A 20,525-nucleotide genomic window follows, 5' to 3' on the forward strand; every position below is an offset into this window, starting at 1 on the left:
GATAAAGGCAAGTGTCCTGAATTCCGTCTCAACTGCTCCACCAAGCAAACCTATTTTTAGGAATCTGTGAGCAAGCTCCTCAAGGGAGCACTGATCATCTGAGCTTCCCAACTTCTTGCCATTCATTGAGTACCCCCTTGTCATTTTCCTTCTTCCAAAAAGCATTGCTTCACGTTTATCAGAGATAACTTGTGTGCCACTGATCTGCCCATCTGATCAATCTGTTTATATCCTCCTGTAGCCTAAGAATTGCCTCCTCTGTTAACCACCCAGTCAATCAACGTGTCATCTGCAAATGTTATCATTTTTCCCACGTTCTCATCTACATTATGTATGAATATCACAAATGAGAAGGGACTCAACACTGATCCTTGCTGTGCACTGAGCTCTAGTTATACAAACAGCCTTTTACCTCCACCTTCTGTCTCCTATCACCAAGCATAACCACTGAGTACTTCTAAGATGCTGTTGTGAAAAGGTGTGCTTGAGTTTTTTTTTAATCCTACTATTTGTAGCAAATATTGAATGAAAATATTTTTCATTTCTTTCTTTATAGGCATGTATAGATGATAATCTGGATATGGTGAAATTCCTAGTGGAACATTCTGCAAATATTAATCAGCCAGACAATGAAGGTTGGATACCATTACATGCTGCTGCTTCCTGTGGATATGCAGACATAGCAGAGTAAGTGGACAACTTCTCTATATAGGTTTGTTTTATTATTTTGCTTTCCTTGTCATTCTTCTATGCTACTTCAGGCACCAAAGACTTGGAAGTCTTCTCCTGGATTTAAACAACTATGTAACTGACTTTCAAGGGCTCTGGGTCTCAGATTGGGATCATGATGCCCTCATAGTTGGGAACAACAAAACTAGTTTTGTGATTTCCTATGAAATACCCAAGTTGCTCTCAATCTGCAACAAAAATAAATTCCTGCAAAACCTGCGGGTCCGGCAGAATCTTGGAGAAAAAGCCTAGTTTCGCATTTCAAGTCAAGTGACTGTTGATCAGAAATGTTAATAGTATTCATGCTGAATAGGGTGGGTGAGTGGGCAGAATTGAAAATGAGGGAGACATGAAAGGGCTACGTAAAGAAGGAAATTACATGGGTAGCAGGCCACAAGAAGGGAAAAGCTGAATAAATGATAAGAGCTAGCAATGAGAAAATGGGTTAACTATGCTGAGTGTGGCCTGCATAATGTGATAATGGACCTAGGAATACTTAGGAATCTATGACTATGCTAAAAGCACCCTATATCATAAGAGCCATTCCTGTTTAAGAAGGGAAGGAGGCAGAAGGCATGAAAATACAGGCCAGGTAGTCTGACCACGGTCGTAAATAAGATTTTGGAATCCATTATTTAGGATGATTTTGTGGAGTACTTGGAAGTTCATGGTAAAATGGGGCAAAATTAGCATGGCTTTGTCAAGTAGATGTTCTGCCCACAAATTTGTTCAAAATCTTTGAGGAAGTAACAATCTCTGGAGATGTCAGTGTTGGGACTGCAGCTATTCACATCATACATTAACGATCTGGACAAAAGAACTGAGGGTTAAGTTTGCAGATGACACAATGATAGTTGGAGGGGCAAGTTGTGTTGAGGAAGCAGGGAGGCTTCCCAAGAACTTGGAACGAGCTAGGAGAATAGCCAACGACCTGGCAGATGGAATGCAGTTTGGCAAAGTGTGATGTTACGCACTTTGGTAGGAAGATTTCCTGATGAAGGGCTTTTGCCCGAAACGACGATTTCGAAGCTCCTTGGATGCTGCCTGAACTGCTGTGCTCTTTGAGCACGACTAATCCAGATTGGAGGTGCAGCCTATTTTCAGAACAGGGAAAGGCTTTGGAAATCTCAAGTACAAAGGGAATTGTGCATCGTGTTCAGGATTCTCAAGGCTAACGTGCAGTTTCAGTTGGCAGTTCGGGCAAATACCATGTTAGCATTCATTTCAAGACGGCTAGAATATAAGTGCAGAGATGTATTGCTGAGGCTGTATAAGGTTGTGTCAGATGGCATTTGGAATATTGAGAGGACTTCTGGGCCCTGTATCTAAGGATACAGGACCCTGGGTCTGAACTCAATGGAGTTGAGAAGGATGAGGGAGGATTCTGATTAAAACTTGCAGAACACCGAGAAGCCTGGATAGAGTGGATGTGGGAAAGATGCTTCCCTTAGTAAGAGAGACAGGGACCTTATGGCACAGCCTGAGTGTGAAAGGGTGAACTTTCAGAACTGAATTAAGGAGAAATTTCTTGAGGCAGAGGGTGATGAATCTGTGGAGACCAAATCAATGCAAGAGGGTTGATGGGTACAGCCGATGAACACAGGGCGTGGATAAGTACATGGGGCTGGGTTATTTCTTGCCATTACAGAAACAGGATGGAGGGAGGGTCAGGACTTGCACCTTAATGTGCCAGGGTGCAGGTGCTTTAGGTGGGACAGAGGTGGTAGAAAGCAGGAAGTGGGAGTTGCATTTTTGATTAAGGTGAGTATCGCAGTAGTTAGATGAAATAACTGAAGAATCATCCAGTGAGGCTTTGTGGGTAGAGCTAAGGAATAAGATGAGGTTGGTGACATATTTGGGGTTGTACTATAGGCCCCCAAATAGTCAACGGGAATTAGAGGAACAACTATGCAGGGAGATTGGGAGACGTGCAGTAGCAATAGGGTTGTCATAGAGGATTTTAATTTTCCTAACGTAGACAGGGGTTATCATCGCGTGAAGGACTGAAATGGGATGGAATTTAAGAGCATTCCGGAAAGTTTCCTCAGGCATTATATAGCATCCTTTTAGGGAAGGGGCAAATTTTGACCTACTCTTTGGAAATAAGGCATGTCAGGTTACGAAGCAGTTGGGGACCAGTGACCATAATTCTATTAATTTTAAAATAGTTATGCAGAGGGACAAAACTGGTCCGCAGGTTCAAGTTCTAAATTGGGGCAAGCTGAATTTTGATGGAATTGGACAGGAGCGTGCAGCGGCTAGTTGGAGTATTTTGTTTGCAGCCAAAGGAAAGTGGGAGGCCTTTGAAAAGTGAGATAGCTCGAGTTTAAGGTTTGTGTGTTCCTATGAGAGTGAAAGGCAAGGTTGACAGGAGTCGAGAATCCTGGATGTTGAGATATTGAGGCTTTGACCAGAAAAAAGGAGGAGATATGGCTCAGGTACAGGCAGCTGCGAATAAGGGAATCCCTGGGGGTATATAAGTGATACAAGAGTTTATTGAAAAGGAAATCAGGAGTGTGCAAAGAGGAAACAGGATAACCTTGGCTGAGAAAATTAAGGTGAATCCAAAAAGTTCCTTTAATTGTATCAAAGGAAAAACAATAACTCTAGAGAGAATGGAACCCCTCAAGGACCAAAGTGGACATGAGTAGAACTGCAGGTGATGTTTACTGTGGAGAAATAAATGAAGACTTGGGAACTTGAAGTTGGTGGTGATATCTTGGCGACAGTCCATGTGTCAGTGGGGGTGGTGTTTGATGTATTAGAATGTATGAGGTGGATAAATCTGGTCCTGACCAGATATATCCAAGAGGATAGAGAAGAAATTGTGGGGGCCATAGCTAATATGTTTGCATCGCTGTAGCCATGGATGAGGCCCTGGAAGACTGGAGGGTAATGAATGTTGTGCTCTTATTTGAGAAGGGCTGCAAAAAAAAACCTTTGGAATTTCCTCCCTACCAGTATTGTGGGTCAATCCACAGCAAGACTGTAGCAATTCAAGAAGGCAGTTCAACACTACCTTCTCAAGGACAAATAGGAGGTTATCAATGCTGGCCAGCCAGCGATGCCCAAAGCCCCACAAGTGAATTTAAAAAAAAAAATGTCGACCAGTCGGCCTTAATCTGTGGTAGGTAAGTTACTTGAAAAAATTGAGGTAAGATATACATTTGGAAAGACTGTTTGATAAGGAGTAGTCAGCATGGCTTTGAGTGTGGGCGATCGCACCTCACAAGTTTGTTAGAGTTCTTTGAAGTGACCTGGAAGGTTGATGAGGGCAGGATTGTCCATGTAGCCTGTGTGGATTTCAATAAGGCCTTTGATAAACTTAGAACACGGCTCAGTACAGGCCCTTCAGCTCTTGATGTTGTAATCCACTCTAAATTCAAATTAACCTACATACTCCTCATTTTACTATTATCCATGTGCCTATCCAAGAGTCGCTTAAATGTCCCTAATGTATCTGACTCTCCTACCACAGCTGGCAGTGCATTCCATGCACCCACCACTCTGTAAAGAACTGACTTCTGACATCCTCCCTAAACCTTCCTCCAGTCATCTTAAAATTATGCCCCCTTGTGATAGCCATTTATGCCCTAGGAAAAATTCTGACTATTCATTCTATCTGTGCCTCTCATGTTGTACACCTCTAACAAGTCACCTCTCACCCTTCATTCCAATGAGAAAAACCTCAGCTCCTTCAACCTTGCTTCATAAGACATGCTATCCAGTCCAGGCAGCATCCTGATAAATCTCCTCTGCAGTCTCTCTAAAGCTTGCACATAAAGCTTTCCTATAATGAGGCGACCAAGCCTGAACGCAATATTCCAAGTGTGGTCTGGCGAGGGTTCTTTAGAACTGTAGCAATAATGTGTTGTTGCCTGACTAATAATCGAGACTGACATAATGCTCTGTGGTTGAATCGCCAGCAATAGATTGTGGTAATGGGATTTTTAAAGAAATTCAGAATTAAAAGTTGAATAATAGAAGTTTGGTGTTGTGAAAATGCATCAGGTTCACTGATTTCCTTTTGAGAAAAGTCTACTTTTTTGGGAATGAATTGTAGATTCTCACTAATTTGGCTGAATCACGAACTGCTGTCTGAATGGCCTAGCAAGCCACTCACAACTTTTAAACAGTGTTGAAGGAGTTAAACAAGATGGGCCACCCGAGTCAGAAGTGAGGACTGCAATGCTGGAGATCAGAGTCAAGATTAGAGTGGTGCTAGAAAAGCACAGCAGGCCAGGCAGCATCCGAGGAGCAGGAAAATCGAGGTTTCGGGCAAAAGCCCTTCATCAGGAATAGAGGCAGGGAGCCTTCAGGGTAAAGAGATAATTATCTCTCCACCTGGAGACTCCCTGCCTTCATTCCTGAAGAAGTGCTTATGCCTGAAACGTCGATTCTCCTGCTCCTTGGATGCTGCCTGACCTGCGCATTTCCAGCTACACAGTTTTTGGTTCTGATCTCCAGCATCTGCAGTCCTCACTTGCTCCCTGTGTCATGTCTTCCCAGGAACATAGACATAAGAGGTGGTGGCATAGTGGTATACAGCCAGTTGGTAAGTTAAGGGTTGTCCTGGGAATGCTCAACAGTGGCTCCAAATCCCACAAAGTCTTACGACATCACATCCAGCATGGGTAAGGAAATGTTTTGATTGTCACCACTCTCCCCAGCCGATGAATCCATATTCCTTTGTGTTGATCACCACTTGGAGGAAACCTGGGTGCAAAGACCATGAATTTAGTCTGCTTGGTGGGCATACATGTCCATCAACTAAAATGGCTCAGCAGCACCAAGACTGATTGGACAGCTTGCCTTCTGAATGATAGTTGCTGGTTAACACCTGTGGCAAGGAACTGGAGGGAAAATTGTACTTGGTTTCACCATCTTCAATCTGCTGCTAATGCACCTGAACATGAATGTGGTGCAACTGACCATTCCTCCGTTCTTGTGGAGGTCAAGTCCTGTCTTCACACTGTGAATATCTTTCTTTGTGTTGAGGGGTGCTATCTGTGTTAAATGGGGTAGATTTTGAACAGACTCCCTTTTCCTACAGCATTGTACCTATGATGGGAGCGTTTTTTGCTTTGATTCATGACCAGAATATCCTCCTCGAAAAATAGCAATTCTCATCTTCTGTGCTGGAGACTATGCCTGTTTGCCACCCTGTCTAAGATGGCTTTGTGCTTCGTAATGATTGACAAGCTCAATGGTAGACTTTCCCATTCCCTTGTCCGTTTTTTTGCTACATAACGTAGCTTTCCCCTTGTTATGTTAATTTCTTGAATCAAGTGCTTTTGGATTTCTGTTTTGTGACGAGGACTTGAACATCCTTTCGCAGAGAGATCTTGATGTCGTTTGAAAGCTTACCTGTGATGTTGTGACTTGACCCCACTCTGGTCAATGCTGCTTGAATTTTGGTCATGATTTGGAGATGCCGGTGTTGGACTGGGGTGGGCAAAGTTAAAAATGACACAACACCAGGTTACAGTCCAACAGGTTTAATTGGAAGCACTAGCTTTTGGAGCGCTGCTTCTTCATCAGGTGGTTAACTGAGTTTAGGTGGTTCACTCTGATAACTCCATAATATTGGCTTAAAACAGGCACCTTGCCATTGGACTTCCTGTTGTAGTGAGAATGGCTAACAATTTTGCTGGAATTAACATTTTGGGGAATCTGAATTTGACTCATGGTGATTTCACTGTATTTATGAAACAGATGTTCTTGAATGTCTTACCAACCACAGAGTGTTAGATCACTTTAAATGTGCTTTGAGGTTCCTCTGTTTCTGTGGCCTCTCCCCATCCCTTCAGCTTAGGAAATTGAACAAGAAGTATTGCTTGAGTTTAAGTTCAGTCTCAGTTATGGTAAAATCTAAAAAAACAACTTTTAGAATTAAATTCACGGAGTCATAAAGCTGTTGCATCACTGATATTCAGCCTTGAATTGAAGGTAATTATTTTTGTCCTCCGATTTGTTTCTAAATATAAAATCAGAATTAAGTTAAAACCTTATTGGCATTATTAACATATATTTGTGAGTATTTAATGGAAATGTCATACTGTTTCTTTTAAACATGATTTTGCAGGTATTTAATTAGTCATGGAGCAAACGTAGCTGCAGTCAACAGTGAAGGAGAAACTCCATTAGATATAGCTGAAGAAGAAGCCATGGAAGAACTCTTGCAGGAAGAAATTAGTAGGCAAGGTAAGAGATGAGCCATGGGAAAAAGCATCTCTTAAAGTACTGTGTAGCTACTGCCAACTTCTTGTCTGCGATCACTGGAAAAATGTCTGTTTTGAGCTGATTTCAATATCATTGGAATTCTTTGATCCTGCAGTCTTAAATTGTAATTGTGACTGGAAAATGCATTCATAAAACCTTTCTCTTTGAGGTTCTTTACAGAGAATCCAAATCCCTTTCATTTCCAGAACAAAACACCAGCTGGAAACCAGAAAATGCTCCAAGTATTCAGTGGGTTTAGCAGAATCTGTAGTCTGCAAAGTAGAGTTACTATTTTGGTTTGATGACCTTTTGTCAGAAGGTTCTGTTAAAAGATCACCGCCTTGAAACATTAATTTTGTTTTTCTCCATAAATGCTATATCTGCGAAAATCTACTTAATATATTCTTCATTTTCTGTTTTTAACACCTTGCTTTCTTGCAGCTTTTTAAGATTGCACTTATTGGTATCTTGTTCCGTTCAGTCACACTGAACTGGAGTCAACATTGTGTCTAAAATCATAGTTGTGAAGTTTAGTCCAAGCCTGATTCTAAACTGCACAATAAATTAATAGATGCTTAGTAACAAATTATAATGCAAAACAGCTTTATTTTACGTTTAGACTTTCAGCTTTGTTTTAACCTGCACTCTTGATAAACCAGCGAAAGTTATATACCTGAAGTACTGAGCATTTACTGTATTAGCTAAATCTCCGTCATGTCAGAGTAGTTAGCTGAGGACTCTGCCTATGAGTTTTATTTAAGGCAAAGTTGTTAGTGATTTGTGATTTATACTATAGCTGTAATATGTGTGTGAACCCCCTGCATTATGTTCCTGTAACTTAGTATGTGTTTTTACATTGATTTGTGAACCTTTTGAGCAACCAACGCACTCTTCATCCCACAGGTGCCATTTAAGACAAGCCTGTTGTTTTTTGCTGTTTGTAAATTCTATTGGTAAATTCACAGCAACTTGTTCGCTCTTTAGGAAGGCCATCGGTTTTAGAAAATGCACATGATTTTATCTCCAGGTTCAACTAATGCCAGATAGATGCTACTTATTGAAGGATCAACCAACTACTTCATATTTTAACCTGACTCAGGCAGGCAAAGGTAATATTAGGAAGAATTTTCATGAGGTGCATTTCAATTAACACGCTCTCATTTGCCTTGAAATTAGGACATGCAACAGACCATTTGATCTGTCTTCACATATCTTAAGATAAGAGCAGACATTTCTTTGAGGGCTGTTGATCACAGAAGCCTGATGAGACTGGGCCTTTAAGTATATTGAAGGCTGAAGTGGACTTTTTTTTGATCCGTCAAACAAGCATGTGAAACAAAAGCGTCATCAGATCAGCCATGATCTCTCAATGGCGGAGCAGACTGGATGGGCTGAGTGGCCTACTTACCCTATGTCTGTGATATGAAAGTCCACCATTTTTGTTGGTTCTCCCCACAAACAGTAGCCCTGATCAAATGTGCCTTTGAGCTATCCATCTACCTATTGAGTATTGACTTGCTCTGTACTTCACTCTTAACTCTTCATATGGGCATTCGAATTAGGAATAGGAGTAAGCAGTGAGCCACTTGATAAGATCAGGGTTGATCTGAATTCCACATTCTCTCCAATTCTACATAATTTTTTGAGTTCCTTGTTTGTCCAAAATCTATCCAATTCAAGTCTTAAAAATATTCAGGAGAAAGTGAGGACTGCAGATGCTGGAGACCAGAGTTGAAAAGTGTGGTGCTGGAAAAGCACAGCAGGCCAGGCAGCATCTGAGGAGCAGGAGAATCGACATTTCGGGCATAAGCCCTTCAGGAATTCCCGAAGAAGGGCTTATGCCCAAAATATCGATTCTCCTGCTCCTCGGATGCTGCCTGGCCTGTTGCGCTTTTCCAGCACCACACTTTTCAACTCTTAAAAATATTCAACCTACCTCCACTACTAATGACATTGACAGAAAACAAATTTTCCTTAACTGCATCTTAAATGGGCCGCCACTTCTTGCAAACACTGTCCCAGTATTCTGATCTGTCCCACAACAGGATATGTTACCCTGTAAATCATGAGCAAGATTTTGTGTACAAGGGGTGGTGCTGGCTTAGCGCTGGCATCACTTGACAATTTATCTAGAGAACAACTTTTCTTTCCAATCCTCCCACTTTCTCCAAACAAAAGGAGTAGCCATGGGCACCCGCATGGGCCCCAGCTATGCCTGCCTCTTCGTAGGGTATGTGGAACAATCCATCTTCCGCAACTACACTGGCCCCACCCCCCATCTTTTCCTTCGCTACATTGATGACTGTATCGGCGCTACCTCGTGCTCCCACGAGGAGGTTGAACAGTTCATCCACTACACTAACACCTTCCACCCCGACCTCAAATTCACCTGGACAGTCTCGGACTCCTCCCTCCCCTTCCTAGACCTTTCTGTCTCTATCTCAGGCGACCGAATCAACACGGACATCTACTACAAACCAACCGACTCCCACAGCCACCTGGACTACACCTCCTCCCATCCTGCCCCCTGTAAAAACGCCATCCCATTCTCCCAATTCCTACGTCTCCGCCGCATCTGCTCCCAGGAGGACCAGTTCAAAATACGTACAACACAGATGGCCACCTTCTTCAAGGACCGCAATTTCCCCCCCGACATGGTCGACGGTGCCCTCCACCGCATCTCCTCCACCTCCCGCTCCTCCGCCCTTGAGCCCCGCCCCTCCAACCGCCACCAGGACAGAACCCCACTGGTCCTCACCTACCACCCCACCAATCTCCATGTACAGCGCATCATCCGCCGTCACTTCCGCCACCTCCAAACAGACCCCAGCACCAAGGATATATTTCCCTCCCCACCCCTATCAGCTTTCCGTAGAGACCACTCCCTCCGCGACTCCCTTGTCAGATCCACACCCCCCACCGACCCAACCACCACTCCCGGCACCTTCCCTTGCAACCGCAGGAGGTGCAACACTTGCGCCCACACCTCCCCCCTCACTTCTCTCCAAGGCCCCAAGGGAAACTTCCATATCCGCCACAGATTCACCTGCACCTCCACCCACATCATCTACTGCATCCGCTGCAGCCGGTGTGGCCTCCTCTATATTGGGGAGACAGGCCGCCTACTTGCGGAGCGATTCAGAGAGCACCTCTGGGCCACCCGGACGAACCAACCCAACCAACCTGTGGCACAGCATTTCAACTCCCCCTCCCACTCCACCGAGGATATGCAGGTCATTGGACTCATCCACCGCCAAACCACAACAACCCGACTCCAAGTCCCTCCTCCCTACCTTTTATCTTCTCCTGCTGAACACTCTGCTCATTCCTGAAGAAGGGCCTGTGCCCGAAACGTCGAATCTCCTGTTCCCTGGATGCTGCCTGACCTGCTGTGCTGTTCCAGCAATAAAGTTTCAAAATTTATCTAGAGAGCCATGTCATGATCTGGGCAAAAAAAATCCCAAAGAAATGCAGATGCTAGAAATCAGAAACAGAAAATGCTGCAAATGTCAGCAGGTCTGTCTGCATCTGTGCAGACAAAGCAGAGTTAACATTTCAAATCCAGTGTCCCTTCCTCTGACCTCTGAACTGGAGGCTGGTTTTGAATTCACTTAGGAAAAAAAAAAGTCTGGAATTGAGTCTTAATAGTGATCATTGTGGATTGTTGATGAAGAAAAGGGCACCGGCATAGTAGTAATGTCACTGGACTAGCAATCCAGAGCACATGTTAACATTCTGGGCCATGGGTTCAGATCCCACCATGGCAGCTGGTGAAATTTAAAATTCAATAAAAATGTGGCATTAAAAGCTAGCCTAATGGCAATCATTAGGTAACCATTGTCAGTTATTCATTTAAAAAAAAAGGACCTGGTTCATTCATGTCATTTAGGGAAGGAAATCTGATGTTCTTATCCAGTCTGACATTCATGTGATTCCAGACCCACAACTCTTAACTTGGCATCAGCAGTAAATGCTGGCCGAGCCAGTCATGATTGCATCATTAATTTAATTAACTTTTTAAAAAAGAAATAACCTGTCACGTGGAACCTTCATCAGATTTATCTGGACTTTGAAGTCCATCACATCCACATGGTCTGCTCTATGTTGATTGTTGGTCCTTGATTTCAGTGAATTACTGAAATGTGATTTCCCTTTCACAAAAACATGTTCACTCTGCTGGATTGCCTTGAGATTTTATATGGACCTGCTTCTCTTGTTTTTAGCAACAGGTTCAAACATTTTCTGTCTCATCCATGTTAACCTGAATGATCTGTTATTTCCTGTTTTCTCTCCCTCCTGTTTGTTTTTTTTTGTCCAGTTGGATGGGACTCCTCCCAAATCTTTGGTAAAATTAGAAGCAGTGCAATACTATCTCAGCAGTGCCTTCTAAGACCTGAAGCTGAAGTCCATTCGGGCCTGGAGACTTGTTAGCTTTCAGTCCTAATAATTTTTGGTCTGCTTCCCTGATGATTGTAATCATTTGAGTCCCTCTCTCCCTTTCACCCTAATAAACTGGCAAAAGTTATAAACCTCAAAAGCCACAATCTTACATGATGCCCGAGTACTTTTGCTGTCAAGAAAGTGTAATGCTGATGCAGTCTACCTCATGCAATACATTTCCACTATTAAGAATGTTTTCATATTTATTCTCTTGCGGGATGTTGATGTCTCGAAGCTTCTGTTGGTTAGGGTTTTCTATGGTCATGCATACCTTTGATTATTCAGAACATTGCATCAACCAACACACTCTTGGTCCCATATATGCTGTATAATAAAAAGCTTGCTATCTTTCGTTTAAAACTATCACCTTGTTGCACAACTCAACAAATCACTGGTCCCTATGTGGTTCAAGTGAAGATCATTCCAATGATGCAGCTTCCAGTTTGCTCAGTAATGGTACCAGTGCACTATTATTTGAAACCCTTTTTTCCGCAACAGTACTTAAGCCAAACTTTTAACACTAAAATAGCAAATTTGCACCATCTGCATCAGAATACTTTTTGTAGTGTGTCCAGTTGGAAGTAACACTAGTATTTCATGTCCTCATTTGTTTCCCAATACCAAATAACTTTTGGTGCATTGACAAGTAATTGTAGTTGTGCTATAGTAGTTCGTTAAAGATTCATTGTCTTGATTTGTTTATCTGTTAAGACTTTAGCCACTTTAGGTGATGTCTTTATTGTCTTTTTGGACTTCCATTCCAAAGTCTGTCTACTTATTCACATCTTGCAGCTTTCCCATCCTTGAGAGTATAATTGTTACTTTACCCTGAGCCATTGGCTTGTGACAGAGTATATGTGCTCCTTGTGTCACATAGTGATGGTATTCTTCTCATGTATTTGATTCTGTTGATGAATGGTTTTGGGAAGCTATTTTGTGCTTAGTAATATTAACAAAGATGTTAACCAGCCAACTGTGAAGCGTGTAATTTGGTAGATGAGGTGTGTTAGCATGAAGCTATCTTCTCTTAACTGTTGCATCACAGCCAGTCCAGTAGGTCATTTTCCAGTATGCATCTTGTCTTGAGCAGCAGTTCTCAGGATTGGGGGAAAAATGTTTAATAGTATCTTACACAATTTAGACTGAAAGGTGATTTTCACAATGGAAACTAATTTGAAGTACAGTAAAGACAAATAGTCAAGCAAAATGTTTGAAAGACCAGTTCACCTTGATGGTGAGGAAGTCAAGAGCAATTCTTTATTGTTATTTCACTAAGAACTTGATTGAACTGAGATACTTTTGTTCCGGTGAGCCAGGGAAACTAGCAGCAGGAGATAGGTTTACCTATTAATCTAAAGGTCAGCATTCCTAGACTGAAGTGTCCGTCGAATTTTTGAAATGGTGCTGGAACCTTGACCTGTTTCGGGTGTGCAGATGATATCACTTAAGTCAAGCAGACATTATATTAAATTATTAGCAACTCTTTATCAATCAGTATATTATTTAATGAACAGCCATATGTGGATTAATGTGGGTGCTTTTTGGAGGGACAGAGCACAGTGATCTTCCTTGTTGGGGTAACTCGATGCTGCATGCTTTGAGGGAATTGATGAGGCAGGTGGATGCCACAAAGCAGAACCAGTTCAGGTTTCATTCACAGTGCCTATAATTCTGCTGAAAGGACTTGTCTATTTTAAAGGTTTATCACCATAAATTGAAATAGGCCCTTGAAAAGAAGTTGCAAGAAAAAGTTTGTCATGGACAAATATTTTGTATGACCATTTGGAAAACACCAATCACAGTCCACGTGATCTGTTCTTGCCGTAGTGTTTGGGTGGTGAAGAGCTTCTTTGTGTAATTTATACTTTCATCCTTTCAATCCATGTGGTGAAGTCGAACTCCTGTTTAAAGTCAACATTGCCAGGTACAAAACTCTGGACAGTCAATCACAAGAATTTGAGCTCTGTGTCACTTACAGCCCAGAATTTCCAATGCTGGGATCACCTGTTTTGTTGTTGTCAAGCCCCTGCAATCCTATTGTGTTGATTGTGCGAAATTGAGAAAATTCTGAATTCTTTCTTGGGACTTCATTGGCTTCCTTCATGCAAGTCTTGATGTTTGATTCATTTCAAGTTGAATAGACTATTGAATACGTACATTTCTCTTTGTTCAACACTACCCAGTTACATCTTTTCGTTCTGTGCTTTTTCATTTGAATATAAATTGCAGTTTATTAGTATCTGCACAAAATGATGGAAGTGTAACATTTTTTTGTCTAACTTTGTGAAGAATTCCATACAAATAATATTCAATGTGGTTCACTGATCTTTTAGGGAAGGAAACTGCCATCCTTATCTGGTCAGTTAATTGCCCGATGGCGGTTAGGGTTGGGCCATAAATGCTGTCTAGCTAGTGATGCCCACATGCTGAAAATGTGTTGCTGGAAAGGCGCGGCAGGTCAGGCAGCATCCAAGGAGCAGGAGAATCGACGTTTCAGGCATGAGCCCTCCTTCAGGATGCCCACATCTCATGAATGAATTAAAATTAAGAATATTCAAAGGTTTTGAAATGTGGGTAACCTGTGCAATAAAGAGTTCACTGTCATAGTTTTGTTGAGTACATGGGTAAGCGAGTGTCATAGTAGGCCAGACAGACTAGACCGACAGGTTGCCTTCTCTGAAATGCATTGGTGTGTCATGTTTAAGTTTTTAGGAGAACTGAGGAGCTTTCTTTGTCATTTGTGGGTGCCATCTCTCACTGAGCAATATTAATTGATTTCCTTTCTTTTCACAACTTGCCACTTAAGTTTATTTCATGACCCCACATGAAATGAAAGCTAACTAGTTTACTGTGCCCATTCTGTTGCTTCTCATGCTTTGTCTATTGAGTTATTTTCAGTCAAATAGACCATTTATACCCATAAACATGACATCTTCAATGATTTGGGGGCTTAATCAATGTGTTTGAGGTAAGAATGCAAAACAAAGTGGCGATTATTGAAATGAGGAAGCAGGAAATGGGCAACGGATAAAATGGGAGTGGGTACCATTGGGGGTGTCAGCCTCATCACAGCCTGAGTTTTGATGATTACACTGATAGGTGTAGTCGCTGCTCTGATGCAGGCTTATATTTAACCAGTTGTGGTTTTACTAGCCTCAAACTTCCTTTCCATCTCAACGAGTTTTTCATTTGTATTTTGCAATTGAAGAATGAGAGGTTTGCTGAAAGGTGAACCTTTTCAGAATGCGCCAGCCACGAGTAAAGATGAAACAAGGGTTCCACATGTGCAACATGCTGCACTGAAAGGCATGTTAGTCACATCTTACAACTTGGATTGATTTTATAGTTGGGTAATTAAAGCTAATATCGGAGACATTCTTGGTCATCACAGCTACTAATGATCTCACCTTTAATCTCTTTAGGTTATTGGGAAAATGTTACAGTCTATAGTCCAGGATATATTAACAGCTTTTCGAAGTACATCATATGATGAAGCAGAATCGGCATGGCTTCATGAAGTGGAAATCATTGACAAATTTATAAAGAATTCTTAACAGTCATGGAGGTCTACAGCATAGAAAAAGCCTCTGGAATCTGCTGCAGTGGAAAACAATAACCCTCTGGGTGAAAATTTCCTCTCATTCCGTTTGAAACTTAACTTAAATATATGCCTGCTGAGCACTGATCTCCCCACTAAAGAGCAAGAGTTTCTTCCTGTCTACCCTGTCTGTGCCCTTCATAATTTAAGACACGTTTATCATCTTCCCTGCCTTGGCCTCCTCTGCTCTGTAGAAAACAGCCCCAGTCGACCAATCTCTCTTCATAACTAAAAATCTCTAGCCTAGGCAACATCCTGATAAATCTCCTCTGCACTTGATCCAGTTCAGTCATATCCCTCCCAGAATGTTGATTCCAGAATCGCACGCACTGCTCCAGCTGCAACCAAGCCAATACTTTTCCAGCGTTCCATACCTACTCTTAAACTTTATACCTTGACAAATAAAGGCAAATATTCCAAATGCCGCCTCAAATCCTGTCCTGATAGCATAGGCACTGGTGGATAAGCAAACAGAGGTTTCTCTGATATTTTTATGCTGCTTATGGTCTTACTATTCATGATATATTCTCTGGCCTTGTTTGTCCTGCCCAAGTACTTCTCCTCAAACTTATCTGAATGGAATTCCATTCGCCATTGATCAGCCCATCTGACTAGCCTGTCTATAACCACCTGTAATTTAAGGCTATCTTGCTCATACTTAAAAATCACACATCAGGTTGTAGTCCAACAAGTTTCTTTGGAAGTACAAGCTTTCAGCACACTGCTCTTTTGTCAGGTGGCTATTGGAGAAGGATCATAGGATACAGAATTTATAGCAAAAGATTATTAGTGTCATATTTTGATGCAATATATTGAACAAATGGAGATTGCTATTAAGTCTTTCATGGTTTAGAATGGGCTGCAGGTTTCAGTTCATTAACATGTAAATCCCAGAACTACTTTCAAGTCTAATTTCTGAGTTAACTTAAGGTTTTATAAAAAAAAGATGACATCTCCGTTCAGACAGTGCATTAAAGGTGGGAGGTTCGAGACTGTATCCCAATCTTGAGTTAGACTGGTTGTTTCCAAAGTAGGAATTTATAAAATGTTATATGGATTGACTGCCTGCATTGACTTCCTGCAGATTGCTTTCGCTCAAAAAGCGCACAATGTATCTGTAAATACAATTCTGCAAATGCAAATTCACCCCATAGACTGACTTGTGTGCACACGCGCACACGTGATGGAGTGAGTGTGTGTGCGCGTATGTGTGCTTGATAGTGTGTGCGTGCGTGTGATGGGTATATGCCTTAAGCGGTGGGGTATGTATGTGTGTGTGTCGATGTAGTGTAGTGGGGTCACCTGTCTTAACTTTGTCCTTCCCAGTCCAACGCTGGCACCCCCAAATCATTCCTCATACCTAACACCGTGCCAATTTTCATACCATTTGCCAACTTAATGATCAACCATCCTGCATTTAGAGTGTAACTTGTTGGTATATACCACAAACAGCAAGGCCCCCCAACATTGATCCCTGTGGAGTCCCATTAGAGACTGGCTTCTTGTCATGAAAGCAACCTCAACCAATTCTGGATGTAATTAGCTAAATTTCATTAGATCCTATGGGCTGTCAGCTTTATTTCTGTCTCCGATGGGAGACTTTATCAAAAACCTTGCAGAAGTGCAAGAGGACTTCTTAAAAAGCATTGCTCTCATCTACACATGTGGCAACCTGTTCAAAAAATTCAGTGAAGTTATCAATCAACCCCTTCCTATCCAAGTACAAATTAATTCTGTCCTTGAGAATTGTTTCTAATAGTTGACCCACCACTGAGATAAGACTGGTCTGTAATTTCCTGATTTAACCCTTGCTCCCATCTTGAATAATAGCACCACTTTGGCTGGTCACTAGACCTCCAATACCTCTCCTTGGCCAGAGAGATGTTGAAAGTTATTACACACCCCACACTAACACCAATCCACACACTGTCTCACAGGCGTATACTCCATCCCACTCATGCCCACACTCTATCAAGTACACGTGCGCACACATTCTCACTCCCTCACATGCATGCACCCGTAAGTCTATGGGCGTGAATTTGCATTTGCAGAGTTGTTTTTGCAAGTATATCCTGTGTTGCTTTGGTCAATATCCTGATCCATGTCTCATCCACCCCTTGAGATTTAGGTACCATTCAGAACCTTCTCAGAGTCTGTTAATTTGTTTGAATATGTCACAATCCATCTCCCTGATTTGCATACCCACATCATCCCTCTCACTAGTGAACACCACTGCTGAGTACTCATTTAGAACTGTACCTACATAAATTATGGCTGTGGTCTTTTCTATTCTCCTAATTTCCTTTTTAAGTTTCAATTTCTCACTGTGTACCTCTTTAGGGCTTCTGTTTGAGCCTTTGGTATCTCTCATCCAATCTTGTATATGATTTGATATCCAACCTTCACAGGATTGAGAGATCATACTTGCTGGGAAAATGTTGCTTTTTGCTCCTTGAATATGTGTCACTGCTCTGAAACAGGTTTACTCCCATTTCACTCTGGCCAAATCATACCTGAACTTATTAAAATTGGCCTTTCCCAAGTTTAGAACCTGAATTTCAGACCATTACTATCCTATTTCATAATCATCTTGAATCCAACAGTTATGATCGCCTGCAAAATGCTGCCCCACTGATAATCCAACCACTTGTCTGGCTACACTACCTAATATTAAGTCTGGGAATGCTCCCTGTTATTGGACTATTCATGACTGACTTAAAAAGCTCTCTTGGACGTGCATCTAGAATCCTGCACCCCCTCATTCTTTCACACAGTATGACTTTCTGAACTAATGTTGGGGAAGTTGAAATTCCCTGCTGTTACTACCTAATACTTTTGCTGCCCTCTGACATTTGCCTAACTGCCTGCTCTTCTACTTCTCTCGAATGTTTTGCGGGCTTATAGTAGACTCCAGCAATGTGATTGCTCCTTTTTGGTTTTTAAGTTGTACCCAAATGGCTTCATTTTAAGGATTCTTCAAAGATATCTATGAAGAAATCTGGGCACCACTCCTTAAGAATGATGTATTGGTCTTGGAGGGAGTACAACTTCCGTTTACAAGAATGCTACCTGGACTTCAGGGATTAGTTTGAGGAGAGATTGCAGAAATTTGGCCTGTTTTGTCTAGAACTTAAAGTTCAGGATGATCTCATCAAAGTGTTGAAGATATTAACAAGAAAAGACACAGTGAATAAATTATTTCCATTGGTGGTTGATTCTAGAATTGGACATAGCCTGAGAATTAGGGCCACATAGTTTGGGAGAGATGTTAGCTACACACAAAGGATGATTCAGAGGTTTGGAACTTTCTTCTGAAGAAGGGGTAACTCTGCTTTCTCTCCATAAATGCTTCCAGATCTGCTGAGATTTTCCAGCAATTTGTTGTTTTTGATTTCCAGGATCTGTTCTTGTGGTTTTTAAATTTAGTTTACTAAGGGTTATGGGCAGGTTAAACAAGTGAGTAAAATCCTTCTTGGTGGGTGGAGGGTCATGTGGGGAAATGTGAAGTTGTCCACTTGGGCAGGAAGAATAAAGGACATGAATTGTATTTAAACAGAGAGAGACTTCAGAAAGCTGTAGAGCAGAAGGATTTGGGAGTCCTTCTCCATGAATCATGAAAATCTTGCAACCAAATGTAGCGGGAAAGGAAATGCAATTTTAGTCTTTGTTCCAAAATGAATGGAGTATGAAAATAAGGAGTTCTTGCTTAAACTCACTCTTCAGACCATTGTTGATATACTTGGAACCGTTTTAGTCCCTTTATCTAAGGGAAGGTATATTGGCAATGGAGGCTGTCCAGTGAAGACTCACCTGACTGATCCCATGTATGGAAGGAGTGTCTTATGAGGAGAACTTGAGTAGGTTGGACATGAGCTCATTGGAATTTCGAAGAATGAACGATGAGCTTATTGAAACATACAAGATTCTTGGGGGACTTGACAGGATGCATATAGCGAGGTTATTTTTTCTTGTGGGAATGTCTATGACCAGAGGGAGTATTCTCAGAATTGGGGGTTACACTTTTAAGGCGAGACATAAGAAATTGTTTTCTGAACATTGTGAATCTGTGGAATGTGTTGCTGCAGGGGGCTGTCAGGCTGGGTTGTTAGGTATATTAAACACTGACATCGATTTTTAATCACTAAGGGAATGAAGGTTGTGGGGAAAGGACAGGAAAGTGGATGATTATTTGGTCGGTTCATGTGGTAAGGACGAGTGCCTCGGAGTCAGAATGTCATGGGTTCTGCAGCTTTATTTCATTCTATTTAATCTAGTCGGATTCATAAGCTCAGTGCCAAGGCACTGCTGTGTTTTGTTGGGTGATGTTATTAAACCAAGGCTCTCAAACTGCTTCGTCTGAGTTGAAGCAGTCTTGCAAAGCACTTTTTAAAAGAAAGTAGTGAGCCTTCTGCCTGAGCCAGTCTTGCTTAATTCATTTGAGGTTTCTGAAGAAATTTAACCTTCATTTATCCTGTCACTTGTGGAATCTGCGGGGCAAAAAGACTACAAATGTGAAACTCTCTTTGGTAGATTTGACAGTGTTGGAGTATTTGTTTTGAGATGTGATCAGGCTGCAAGTTCTGACTTGACTTGCAGGCCCTGGGTTTGAATGGGTTTTCATTTCAATTTGACTTGAGGTTTAAAGCCAATTAGGATTCAACAACTTTTAACTTTGATGTTAAATAGTGAGCAACCGATTTCTGTGCAAGCTTAGCAGCAAGCAACATTGCCCCCTGCAGGCAAATTTTCCACCTGTCTCAGCTCTTGGTTGTGAAATAAAAATGTAATGTGTGGCATCAAGCATCAGAGTGGAATGTCGTTTCACAACTCTGTACAACAAACATCGTGCCACAATCTGTTTCGGTAATTAAAGGAAAATCTCTTGAGGTCAAAAATATTCCAGATTGAATACCTTTCACAGAATTATTTTTCTCAATCTTCTCTGACTTGACAAGCATTATAAGTTTATTGTTCAGCCAGTCTTATGGATTCGGACCATCAATGACCAATTGGATAAAACATTGCTAAATTTTTGTATTATTGGTCTATTTTCAAAGTGTTTGCTTGTTGGATCAGTGATTAGCAGATGGGCAGTCTGGCTGAGACTTTTTTTTAGTGTAGCTTGCTTCTATCTCTGTTTTCTTTAATGTAATTTTACTCGCCTTAGTTTATTAAGCTATTGAACTTGGCCCACCTCATTTTTGGTCTTGGCATCATACCTAGAGGAGGACACTGGAGGTCAGGTATATGATTTTAATGTGGAAAGGTGAGAGGTGATTTGGAAGGAGCAACAGGAATAAAGAGGAATGGACTCATGGTAAGATTTTTTGCAGTGCAGATGAGCAGAGGGATCTTGGTGTCCATGTACATAGAACCCTGAAAGTTGCCACCCAGGGTTTAGATTAGATTACTTAGTGTGGAAACAGGCCCTTCGGCCCAACAAGTCCACACCGCCCCGCCGAAGCGCAACCCACCCATACCCCTACATTTACCCCTTACCTAACACTACGGGCAATTTAGCATGGCCAATTCACCT

General features: G+C 41.8%; 1 protein-coding gene across 11 annotated transcripts in view; it reads left to right on the forward strand.

Moving 5' to 3' along the window:
* The first annotated feature begins 560 nt into the window (after positions 1-560).
* Positions 561-20,525, forward strand: part of ppp1r12a (protein phosphatase 1, regulatory subunit 12A) — a 99,632-nt gene continuing 79,667 nt past the window's right edge. For all 11 annotated transcript variants that reach the window (XM_043708767.1, XM_043708773.1, XM_043708774.1 and 8 more), the window contains exons 1-2: positions 561-687; positions 6,815-6,933. In XM_043708767.1, the coding sequence (XP_043564702.1) occupies positions 581-687; positions 6,815-6,933 (226 nt within the window). In that variant the 5' untranslated portion in view covers positions 561-580. The remainder of the gene's footprint in view (positions 688-6,814; positions 6,934-20,525) is intronic.

This window comes from Chiloscyllium plagiosum, chromosome 19 (genome assembly GCF_004010195.1).
Source record: "Chiloscyllium plagiosum isolate BGI_BamShark_2017 chromosome 19, ASM401019v2, whole genome shotgun sequence".
NCBI lineage: Eukaryota > Metazoa > Chordata > Chondrichthyes > Orectolobiformes > Hemiscylliidae > Chiloscyllium > Chiloscyllium plagiosum.